This window comes from Nyctereutes procyonoides, unplaced genomic scaffold (assembly GCF_905146905.1).
Source record: "Nyctereutes procyonoides isolate TBG_1078 unplaced genomic scaffold, NYPRO_anot_genome, whole genome shotgun sequence".
Lineage (NCBI taxonomy): Eukaryota > Metazoa > Chordata > Mammalia > Carnivora > Canidae > Nyctereutes > Nyctereutes procyonoides.
The window spans coordinates 10,263,924-10,276,490 of record NW_026575144.1 but is presented as its reverse complement, the minus strand read 5'-3'; the positions used below and the strand labels follow the sequence as shown (position 1 = coordinate 10,276,490).

Genomic DNA, 12,567 nt, shown 5'->3' with positions numbered 1-12,567 from the left:
AACGAGAGAGGGCTCTAATAAACTTCCCAGACTTCCAGGTGGAATCCCAAAGGGCTACTTCCTAGTAGCAAAAGAGAACTGGAAACTCACCAGTGCTCTACAAAAGACCAAAACCCAGCTTTAAGGCAGCTCAATTCCAGACTTGACCCAGTTGATCTGCCCTATTTTAACTATCTGCCAGGCAGCAAAACGAAATCCTCTTTGGAGGATGAAAACACCAGCTAGGGCCTTTAAATATCTCTACATTTGTCCGCACGCACCAAAATACAGTAAGTAAAATTAAGAATTCAGTAGATGGACTTTAAAAGCAAAATAGATACAGCAGAAGAAAGAATCCATGAACCAGAAGGAAGGCCAATAGAATGATATCTAGATTAGAACACAGAAAATAAAAAAAAGAATAAATAATATGGAAAAGAGCACAGAGGGGCACAGGACATTTAGAAATATCTAACAAAGATGTGATTAAGGCCCAAAAGGGCTCAGAGGGAGGAGAAAATGGGGCACAAGCAAAACTTACCAAAGTTTGAAGCTGTGGATTCAGGAAACTACAAACCCAAACAGGTTAAATACAAAACAAAACAAAACACCACACTTTAACACATTTCAGTGAAATTACTTAAAATCAAAGACAAAGAGAAATATTTTTAAGGCAGCTAGAGGAAAAAGTTAAGATGTCTGCAAAAAACCCCCACTACAGGTGAGAAGGTAAGATTAACAGTTGATATTTTACCAGAAACTAGGGAAGCCTGAAGACAAGAGAATGACTATATAAAAGTGCTCAAAGTACTATCATCCTAGAATTCCAAATTCAATGAAAATACTTTTCAAAACTAAAAGTGAAATAAAGTATTTTCAAATAAAAGGATAGCATTCATTGCTAGAAAAGTAGCACCAAGAGAAATACTAACAGAAGTTCTCAGATGAAAAATGGTCCCAAGTAGAAAAGTGAAAATTATAAGAAATGAGGAAAAATGGAAACATAAATATATGAATAAATTGAAATATGTAATAAATTTATACTGCATAAAACAACAGAAAATGCACCATGGAGTTTACACATAAAGAGGGAATTAAAGCCATATGACAACAAAGAATGTCAAACCGACAGGAAAGTTAATGGGGTGAAGTGCTGTTAAGGTCTGTGGGTTGTTCAGGAAATAATAAAATTATTCATTAATGTTAAAGTCTTATAAGTAAAGAAAGCAATAAGCTAGTAGAGGGGGAAATATTTAATGCAAAAGAAGCAGAAAAGAGGAGGAAAAGAACACAAAGCAGGTGGCATAAAAAGGACACCAACAGGGAGATGCTAGTGTCAATCCCAAATACCTCAGAACTTCCACTAAATGTAAAAGGGCTAAATAATTAAAAGACAAGATTGTCAGAGAAGATAAAAATCCAAAATCCTATTAGCTGCCACTTACATGGGATATAGTTTAAATGTAAGAACAAAAAGGTTGTAAGTGAAGAAAGCATGGGAAAAGATGGACAACAGAAAACACTAAACCAAAGAAAAGATGGGACAGCTTTACCAATACTGAGCATGACAAAAGCATTACCAGTGGTACAGGCCACCCAGAAGATAACAGCAACTCACATTGGGTCTAAAACACAAAGACAGAGTGCGGTGAAGAATAGCCTCAAGCTGGCCGGTTGCACTTCCTAGACCATGCAACTTTCCATTTAGCCGTTGGCCTCTTTCACTGCACTGTAAGTTCCTCAAGGACCAAAAAGACCTTTGTGTTCATCACTGTATCCCAAGGATGTTGGTAGAGAGGGGACCAAAGGATAAAACAACAAAATTATATTACTCATTTTGGACCATCCCATCTCTGCCCAAACTACAGCTCAAGAGTCACAGCCAGGGAAACGGAGCCATGTGTGTGCACAGCCACTCAGGGATTCAGCTTTCAAAATGTTCGCTACTGATCTTTTAAGAGGGGACCTCCACCAGGCCCTTTGGAGTTGCTAACACAGGCACAATCTCCACTGTCTATGCCTCAGACTGTCTCCCAGTTCAGGGCATTTTTAATTTTAGGCCTCAAATAGTCAAAAAGGGGACTGTATAAAGGGGAAGAGAGGAGTGGCCTGTTGCTGGAGTTGGTTTTATAAAAACACCAAAAATAAAAACAAGCAAACACAAAACAAAAGAAGCTGGTGAACAGAGGCATGGCTGTAGTCTGAATTTTGCATGAAAGGTGTAAGTCAGGCCCTAGGACAAGGTGGCAGGGGACCTGTGAAAGCAGGGAGCCTTACAGCTGGCTGCCTCTGACTGTCCAGGTCGCATGCATGTCCTGAGCCTGCCCACAGCTCTCCCAGGGGAATGAAGACGGAGTGCACCCTTCCATTACATTCCCGTGGAGAGCCTGAGACTGGAAGGAGAGAAACCAAAATCTTGCTTCTTCTCAGGATCTCATCAGCATGTAGCCAGCGGGGAACCAATGTGTCTCAGGCATTTGGCTCTAAGACACTAATTCTTGGGGCTTTTTCAGTGCATTTAGGCCTCACGCCTGAAAACCAGGAGTGGGAAAGACGTCTGTGCTGAGCCATGGCAAGGCAGTTGTGCTGGAGATGGAACTCCAACGGGGAGGTCAGGTGCTTGGCACTCCTGCTCCTCCACTAACTGCCGTGCTTGACCGCAGGCAAGGGGCTCGGCTTCCGAGTCTCAGCTCCCCATCTGTTGCGCAGACATGCCATCAATGTTATGGCTTCAGAACTGCAACTTGCCAGGACTCCCCAGGGGCTGGCTCAGGGCTCTAGATACAGGTGGTGCCTCAGGGAGGGCTGGGGACATCCCCCGTGCCCGCTGAGCCCTAAATGTGCTCCTGCTGACAACGTGACCAAGGATGGCCCCCTCTGCCCAGATGTCCCCTCTGTCAGGGACTCTGCCTCCTGGGGAGGCTCCTGCACCTTCTGGAGGCTGGGGTCTCAATTCACCGGCTTCTGGAGATTGGCAGATGATATCATCAGAAGAATAATCTCTCTACCTACTTCGCAGGAGTGCTAGCAGATTAAACAAAATCAATGCACATAAAAGGCTGAGCACAGGCCATGACACTGATAAAATGTCCAATAAATACTGTTATTGTTATTACTGAACAGCCTCTAAAGCCTGTTATACCACAGCCAAACTCCCTCTGCCCCACCGCCCACAAATGCCCAAGGCCACTTGAACTTACAGCAAGCTGTGGCCCTTGCTTAGAGAAGCATGTGTCTCACGTGCCATGCCTTGTGTGGCACCTGCCTCCTCCTCCACCAGTACCCTGCCCGCGGGACAGAGGAAGTAGAGTTCAGTTTGCAAAGCAGGTGCCAGGGATTCATGGGGCTGAGCCCACTGAGATGCAGAGGGAGCAGGTGCTCTGGCCAGTTCGGCCCCGGAGCAGCTGCCACACTGGGAGGTCAGTTGTGTGTTTATGAGACCACTTTTATAAGAAAAATGTGAAATGAAAGCAAAGCCCTGGGCCCTCTGAAAAGCCCCCCTTTCATGCACCTACTCACAAGGAGCCAGATTCCCTTCAGAGCTGTGCTTCTCATTTTGTTTCCCTGGATCCTCTGCTCTCCTAAAAATCGGACTCTGGGTCCTATAATAATTGCCTGCACCAGAGCATCCCTTCAAGCAGCTGAGTTTATGTAGCAAACTTTTTCTTGGCTTCCAAAGTGTTTATTCTTACTGAGTAACAATGAGAAGTTTAGATTGTATCTTTCCCCACAACCCTTAATCCTGATCAGCCACTCTTTTCAAACAACTGACATCAATGCTGACATTCCAGCCAGAATAAACAGCACAGCCCATTACTTAAATGCCTGCCTTTTTGTTGAAATTCTCTAAAAAATCAAAGAAAGAACGGAAGAATGGCCCCCTCAGGAGTCCTGATTTCTGTGTTTGGGCAGCATTACAGCCAGACATTTAAAGCTCTGCCTTAAAACACAGCCCCTCAGTGATGATCCTGAACCAAACCAAACCAAACCAAACCAAACCAAACCAAACCTTTACAACTCTAATTTATAGACTAAGTAAAAGCAGTGTTTTCTTGATTTAAATCCTGCCAGATGAATCCATTAGGTGGGTAGTTTGGACACACTTCTCTCTAAGAGAGGATCCTTTGTGGGATGTAGCTGAGACAGCCCTGCTCACAGGAGCAGTATTTCAGCTTTAGACTCAAAAATGTTTCACAACCTTTCATTTTAAATTTAGTGATCAAAGCGAAAGGGTGGTAACAGAGAGAAACTTTCAAATCATTTAACTTTTGCAACCTGAACAAAACCTGTTCTATCAAGCAGTTCTCATTTTTAAGGGACTTGAATAAATAAATGAAAAGGAATGGTGTTTAGCTGACAGGGAAAAGAAGAAAACAAGATAATAAGATTTCTCTCCCTAAAGGTTTATTTGATTTTACTTATATAAACAATTTTAAAGCAAATCAGCTCCAGCTTTCCCCAGTAGGCAGAATGATATTTGATAAACTTCTTGGGTTGCACTTGATTTCTGGACTTGACTTTCCCGTCAGATGCATTTCCAGGCAAACAAAGCAAAACAACCCACACATGCATGCAAACGAAAAACAAACTACACAAAACCCTTTGAGTTGGATGCTGGAAAGGCCTTAACATACCCCCACTCTAAGAAGTACAAGAGCACTCCCCCACTGGGGCCTTGGCACTCACAGGAAATTGAAAGTGGTCTACCACACTAGACTGTACTCCAAGTGTTAGCCTTGGCTTCAAATTTATAGGTGAACATTTCAATGGTGGAGTCATCTAGAGCTTGATCTTTGGGCCTCTCCTTATTTCTGTCTACATTCACTGCCTTGGAGCTGACATCAATGGCATGGCTTTAAGAACCATCAGCATCCTGACCATCCCCAAATTTACATTACCATTAAGACCTTTCTCGAGAACACCATACACAAATCCAGTCACATACAATGCATCTGGAACTTAACGTGCCTGAATGTTAATTCCAGATGTGTCCCCCACACCTCTGCCCCCAGGCAGACCCTTTGATCACTCTATTAGTGCGTCCTGTTGGCTCCGCCTGCAGTATATACGTATTTGGATTTGTCCAATGTGCTTTGCATGACCTTTTGCCACGGCCGTAACAGCTTCCCAGAGGTGGGAGGGGTACGAAACAAATCGTCTGAAAAAGCACTTTCAAATTCTCATCGGTTTTTAATTTGCTTTTACTCTTGATAACTTATTTGATTTCAAGTAACAATAAATGAGGTAGAGAAGCTTTTTTTTTCTTTTTTTTTTTTTTTGAGTGAAGAAACTGTACTTTCAAGAATAGGATGGGCTTCCACTGTAATTTCTAAGTGTCCAATATTTCCTGTATGTCAGATCTAGGATTTCACTCCCAGCAATCTTTCCTAGGCTTCCTGCGTCTATGTTCGTATTTTTTTGGCACAGTATTTTTTGTATACTTAAAAAAGTAAATAAAACACAGCCCAGGGCAGCCTGGCTAGTTCAGCAGTTTAGCACCGCCTTCAGCCCAGGGCGTGATCCTGGAGACCCATGATCAAGTCCCATGTCAGGCTCCCTGAACGGAGCCTGCTTCTCTCTCTGCCTGTGTCTCTGTCCCTCTCTATCTGTGTCTTTCGTGAATAAATAAATAAAATAAATTAATAAAATAAAATAAATAAAATAAAATAAAATAAAATAAAATAAAATAAAATAAAATAAATAACACAGCCCAAGAGTTTTTGTTTTGTTTTTGTTTTTGCAAGGCTCTGATGCTCTGACTTCTTTTATCTATCTCAAAGGACCGAAAATAAGGAGTAGACACAAACACAGTATAGTTATTTGGGGTTCATCATAGGGTTCATCTGATCTCCACTGCCTAAAAACCTCCCCTTTACTCTCCTTTATTCTTTTATGATTGTTAATATTACTAACGACTTAGTAGTTACTCACCATATGTCAGGCTGTGTGCTAAACAATACACTCACTCAACAAATATTTACTGAGTTTACTGAGTGCTGTTAATTGTCCAATAATAACCCTGGCCACGGTGTCTCACTATTCTAATAAGAAAAGGCAGATGAACATGTAAATAAGTCAAATGCATGGTGTGTAGGTGGTGATATGGATTATAGGAGATCAAGTGTGTGTGGGGAGATTAGGAATGCTGGTGTAGGGGCCAGAGGCTGCACTCCTAGGGCAGGTGGTCAAGGTCAAGGGCTGCCTCGTTGATGTGGCTCCCAAACAAAATCTTGTGGGAGGAGGAACCAGCTCTTGTGAACATTCCATTTAATCCTCAGGGTAACCAGAGTGATCGTGTGACATCATCTAGCAAATGATAAAAGTCACAAAATTAAGAACTGGAGAGTTTGGGATTGCAACCAAGATCTGTGTGACTCCAAAAACCTTGTTCTTAATTAACCACGTGCACTGCTTTCAGATTTATCTCAAGTGAAGACTGAATCCAAATGTTTCCATAATCCTAGACCAATGGGGATTCTGCAGAGACAAACAAAAACAAGTGACATTTATATGGAAGGTCAAATGCCTTAATTGTTCTCTATCAGAGAAATGGTGGGGGGAGATTCACAGTGGTAACTTGACCTCCTTAACCTGACATTCATATGAGCAGGTTATCCCAGGCTTATGCTTGGAGGAGAGCACACTGGCTCAGTTCCAGGCATCGCACAGACTTGGGTGGACTTTAATTTAGCCAAAGTCAAACAAACATGGAAGGCATCCCAGCTGTTCCTTTAACACATGCAAATGAACATGACACAGTAGCTGCAACTAGAATTAAACCCACCTATAACACATACCATCAAGGGATGAATAAACATCTGTTTGGACAAACTCATTTTTCAAAAACTGAAAAAAAAAAACTACATATATACACATACACCACACACACACACACACACACACACACACATATACACAGTTTGGGGGACTTTGAAAGGGCTTGCAGTGGAGGCAGAACCACAGCCCACACACTGATGAGCCATCACAAAAGACACGAGTTTCCCTCAGCTCTAAGGAAAAATCTATGGAGGAAAAGCCACAGCAGAAAAACCACTCAAACCCAAACAGTGCAGAGACACTCACATCAACTTACAGAGATGGGATTCCAAACAGTCAGTTCAAGTCACCAGGTTAGGTTTCTGAGCTAGATCCTGCTAGAACTTTAACTACTCTCTTGGGCTTAGGCCAAGACCCTCTTAAAAGCCACACTGCCCCTTCCTGGCCTTAAGTTTTTAAGGACAAGTGTTTACAGCAGGAGCCTCGGTTTCTTCTCTGTGCAAGGAGGCCATCCTTTGTGTCTGGTGCCATGAGTCTGGAGGACTGTGTAAGTGCAACCCCCAGGAGCACAGGGGCAGTGCAGAGTCCAGTTAGCTTGGGGGGGAGGAAGGTGTGGGGGAGACACAGGCACCTGGGACCTCTCCCTAGATATACCTTGGGACTGTACACACAGCTTTGGGGCTTTCAGGGTCCCAAAGCTTCCATGTGGGCTCCCCGGTGTCTATGGACCCTAGGTCAGCAAATCCTAGTTTAGATAGGGTGTTAAACACTTAACCATGCTGACTTTAACCAGGAGCACAGCATTAGGACTGAATAAAGCTGCCTTTGAAAAAGAATTAATGGATCATAGGAAATATCAGACAGACAACCTCCTGGACTGGACTTAGAAAAATGGTAAGAATTAATGTTATGTATCACATCCATTTATACACCAATCGCATGTTTCATATATTGAATACGTATCACACACACACACACACTGCACACTTCCTTCCCTGCTCCAAAAGACCTGTAAACCTATATCTTTATGCACTGTTATGGGCAAATAGAGCTATCTAGAAGGCAAAGACAACTGTTAGGAAGTGAGCACCTGGCAGTTAACTGGTACCTACATAGTTAAGTCAAGCTCCTCTGAGAGTGGGAGAGGGAAAAAAAACAAAACAAAACTTTTCCATCTATATTACTAACTCACGAAATAAATAAAGCCAAACTTTAAGATGTGTTCATGTGGAATTTCGTTGAATTTTGTCTCTTGTCCCTTACCCTCCTCTCAATCCCTGGAACACAAACCCAGAGCAATCTGATCCCTGGCTGGCTCTCTGGAAGCCCAGGGCTGCCTGTCACAGCCTTGTCCCTCTTTCTTTCTGGAGGCTTCTAGCTCAGGACCTACCTGTCCTTGGAGCCTTTCCTGACCTTCCCACTTCCATTTGGGGCCCCATTTGCATTAATTTGGAACAGACTGTCCAAGCCTCAGGGTACTGCATCCCCTTGCTTCCTGGCGTACTGTCATCCCCTGACCAGCCAGAAAAGGATAAAACATTCATTCATTCATTTATTTAGATTTTACTTATCTATTTGAGATAGAGCAAGCACGAGCAGGAGGAGGGGCAGAGGCAGAGGGAGAAGCAAACCCCCTGCTAAGCAGGGAGCCTGACTAGAGGCTTGATCCCAGGACACCGGAATCATGACCTGAGCTGAAGGCAGATGCTTCACTGACTGAGCCACCCAGGCACCCCAAGACTTTTCTGACTGGAATCCTGAGACCCAAACACAGTGTCTGAGTAGCAGCAGATGTGTAATCCATGACAGAAGGATGTGACTCTCTAAATTACTCAGTGAGCAGCAGTGCCTATCAAGCACCCAGGAAAACAGTTCTCCTCCAAATGCAGCTCCCTATTTTTTTTTTTTTTTTTACAATCTCAAACAAGACTAACCCCTAGTGATGCCCATGTGACAGCCTCCCCAACAGAGATTCTTAGCAGCAAGGCTTAGGGTATAGTTGCAGTGAGGGCTGTGGATATCACTTTTGTGGTATGTGGTGACAAACAAACACATGTTAGCATGTCTGGAGACCTCATCAGCCAAGCCTGATAAGCCCCAGGGTACCCTCCACCCTCAGGTCCCAGATCCCTGAAGAATCAAGAGAAGGACGTAGACGAGAGCACCTGGTATGGTAAGATGTCACCCTGCCTCTGTCTCCATTTTACACCTACTCTGCTAGATTGTTTCTTTCCCCTTTGTGGTCTCTACATCATTTCTGACTTAAGCTGTCCTAATAAGCAAGAATTCAGATTTTCTTCCTTCCAACAAGGTTGTGAACAGTGGAAAAATTATGCTTGTTTGTGAATGGATTTTAGAAACGATAAGTGATTAGTGAACATGAGGCCAGTACCACAGGTTTCTCTTGCTGATTCCCACACTCTGGCCAGCAACCCACAGCCTCTGGATCTGGCCTTAGGGCAGCTGAAAGACTAGAATCCGATGTCAAATGGGCCTGTCACTTCCAGTGGGTGAAGTTCCATTGCTATGTGCCTCAGAAGTTTTCCAAGTTTTACCACCCCGTTAAAGGCCCCGTATGCGTTCAGTTTCACAGAGTATCAGAAAAATGTTAGTGTTACGGTAAAAACTGCTTGCTGGACTGTGGGAAAGCAAGTGAAGCCCCAGGCCAGCACACGGCTTTGTACTTACTGGTCATGTCTGGTGTCGGGTATGGCTCTGTCCATCCGCAGCTTATCACTTTCCACTTGGTTGAATTTGTTGCGGGCATAGGGGTCCTGCCCAGAGCGGACCATCGTCCCTCCGACGTAGGCTTCCTGATTAAAGTCTCGCCACCGCACTTTTCCTGAAAACAGCAGAGCAGACGGTGTGGGACAAGGGGGAAATGAGGCCAGGGTGGCCAGCACGCACCTCAGTAACGGTGCTACCTTAAGAATTAGTGCCCAGGGCTTCCTCGGACGGCAGTTGTAATCAACAAACTAGTTAGAAACAGCCTGAGCAAGCATCATCATGCCCATAAATTGGAAAGCTGAATGTTTACAGTTCGCAACAGGGAAGTTAAAGACTTGGACCTCAGGTGTTGTCTAATGAACAACACTTTCTGCCAGCCAAAGTGTGCGCAAGCACGATACCACATTTTGTAAGAAAGGAGATTATTATCTGCTTGTCTCACCTTTCCAGGGGTTATGGCAATGCCGAAAAGCATCTCAGATATGGTGAAAAAGATAATGTCCAAATTAAACATAAGGCATCCCATTGTGTTACATCAGGTAACTCAAAAATAATTTTTTTAAAAAAGACTTATTTATTTTGAGAGAGAGAGAGAGAGAATACGGGTGGGAGGGGCAGAGGGAGAAGGAGAGAGAGAATCTCAAGCAGACTCTGTGCTCAGTGTGGAGCCTCTCACAAACCAGAGATCATGACCTGAGTGGAAACCAAGAGTCAGATGCTTAACCTACTGGACCACCCAGGTGCCCCATGAAAATAAATGTTTAAACAAAGAATAACACCCCCCAAAGAAGAGGCTGTCTAAACACCCCTCAGTGAGACTCCCTCAGGGATTCTTCTCAAAGCTGTTGCCATGTCTGACCCCACACGGAGGTGAGCGAAGCCATTCCTACCAAACATGCCTCTTAGCACACACTTCAAGAGGGAACAGAGCCAGGGCAGCCTGTCCTGTCCATGCATAAGGCAGCCCTGACTCATGACCAGATAAGTGGCTGCTGCCCTAGAAGGCCAAGCACAGAGTTCTCCAGGAACACAATAGTAGAGTGGGTAGTTTTTACTAGGATCTGGCGTAGGGGCAGTGTTGGCAGTACCTTGGGATCTAGAAGAAAGAGCATAATGTGGTGGAAGAGCCTGGACAAGCCTGGGCATAATGAAGGCAGAGCTGAAGAAGCATGCGAAGGTGTCAGGGCTGAGGCCAAGAGGTGGAAGGGAAGACAGACTCAAGGCAAAAGAGAAAATTCAGGACTTGATGTCTATCTGGCTTTAAAAGACCACTGCTTGCTACTTGCTACCTTCAGGGTCATGGTCAATTTTTTTATTCTTTGAAATAGTTTCCTAAAGATAAATAAAAGTAATAAAAAAGGGTTCTTCATGAGGGATATAATGGCCTACTATGTGCCAGTTTGGTAGGTGTAGCTAACTCAAACCAAACTCAGAAAAAAAAAAAAAATAAAGGAAAAAAAGGAAAGGGAAACAATGACCAAAACCCTGCCCCCATGCATGATACTCATCAAATTCCAGGTAGTCCTAGTGCTGTGACGAAAAGGCATAAAGGGACAGATCATCCTGGGGTTGCTGTTTTATGGGGTGTCTGATAGGAGCTCTCTACTAGGGAGACTTTGAGCAGACATGCAGACAAAGGGAGGGAGAGGGCCATGTAGCCTTCTGAGAAGAACATAGGAAAATGCTCAGGAAACCACAGTGCCAAGGCTCTAGGGTGGCAGTGAGCTCACCTGTCCAGGACCAGGCAGGAAGCCAGTTTAACAAAGAAAGGTGCTAGTCAGAGAGCTGAAAGCAGGCCTGCGGACAGCTACTTGGAACAGGCAAGTATGTGCAGGCAATAGTTCTGCCCCATGTCAAACGTCAGGTTGTTTAGTCAAGACCAACAATACCTACATACAAGCTTTTCCAACATGGATCTTTCCGCATACAATCAAAAGAATGTCCTGTTCCTTCCTCTATTTCAGAGATGAGGAAACTGAGATTCACTTACAGGAGATTTGTTCAAGGCCATAGAGTAAATTTTCCATCTAAAAGCTCATCTGCTTCTTGTTGCAATTGTCCTGCGAGGTCAAAACCCTCATCTCATCACAGCTGGTTGCCGTGGAAATGATACTTGGGGTCACAGAGGTCCAGTCTCTCAAATGGAAAAGCAGTTTCAAAACTCACGAGCTCCCTGGCTATGACGATGCCATGCCCTCAATAAGTGTCTGCTTATGGAAGCCAGCCAGAGTGTCAGCATTCTCTCCCACCTAAAATAAAATGTTTCCAAAACATTTTTTTGGAAACATATTTTTTCATGCTAAGGTGACCCTAGAAATAACTTGATCCTCCTCTCACCTCACCTTTCTGCCTTCACCCTTATAGACCCCTAGGGATGGAGAAGAAAAAAACCACCCACCTGTGCTCAGACTAACACAAGTCAGAGCCTCAGCCTAAATCTATACCTGCAACACTTACTACGGAATCTAAATGAGCTGGTTCCCACTAATGTTTAATGGCCTGAATATTCTTTACTGCAACGTGAAGCTTGTAACTATGAACTGGGAATTGTGGAGCTCCATCCATAGCCAAAGAAGAGACTGTCACCCAAGAGATGGTCCATCTATAATTTTGCTTATGCTTTACATGATCCTCGCCTGGAGCCCTGGGAACAGTAAGGTCACCTCACTCCCGGTTGGTGTGGGTCTATGTGCGGAAAGAGCAGTGGCTATTGGCCCTTAGCCTTAGGGCCAACCTTAGCCACTGCTGACCTCTTGGGGCTTTCAACCCACCCATACATCTTGTGCTATCAAAACCCCGCCCCTGTTCTGGAAAAAGACCTGAGTATTGCAGAGGGTTTTACGGGATGCCTGGTGTCAGTCCACTGCAGGTACTTGGCCTCAAGCCACTGGTGTGTATTAGGTATGGACTACACGCTAGGCATCACATTGGCTCCTGCAGGTGCAATAAGCAAAAACAGACCTGTCCTGGGGAGGTCATGTTCTAGGAGACGGAGGGAGATCGACAATAAAATGACCATAATGTGTCATTAAAAACTGAGCTAGGTGTTCTGATGGTAAGGAATGTAGTTCTGTGGAGGCATCT

At 44.2% G+C, this 12,567-nt stretch overlaps 1 protein-coding gene across 1 annotated transcript in view; it reads right to left on the bottom strand.

The window, feature by feature from the left end:
* Window positions 1-12,567, bottom strand: part of GALNT2 (polypeptide N-acetylgalactosaminyltransferase 2) — a 188,090-nt gene that overhangs the window by 57,679 nt on the left and 117,844 nt on the right. The window contains exon 3 of the mRNA XM_055308792.1: window positions 9,445-9,598. Within this exon, the coding sequence (XP_055164767.1) occupies window positions 9,445-9,598 (154 nt within the window). The remainder of the gene's footprint in view (window positions 1-9,444; window positions 9,599-12,567) is intronic.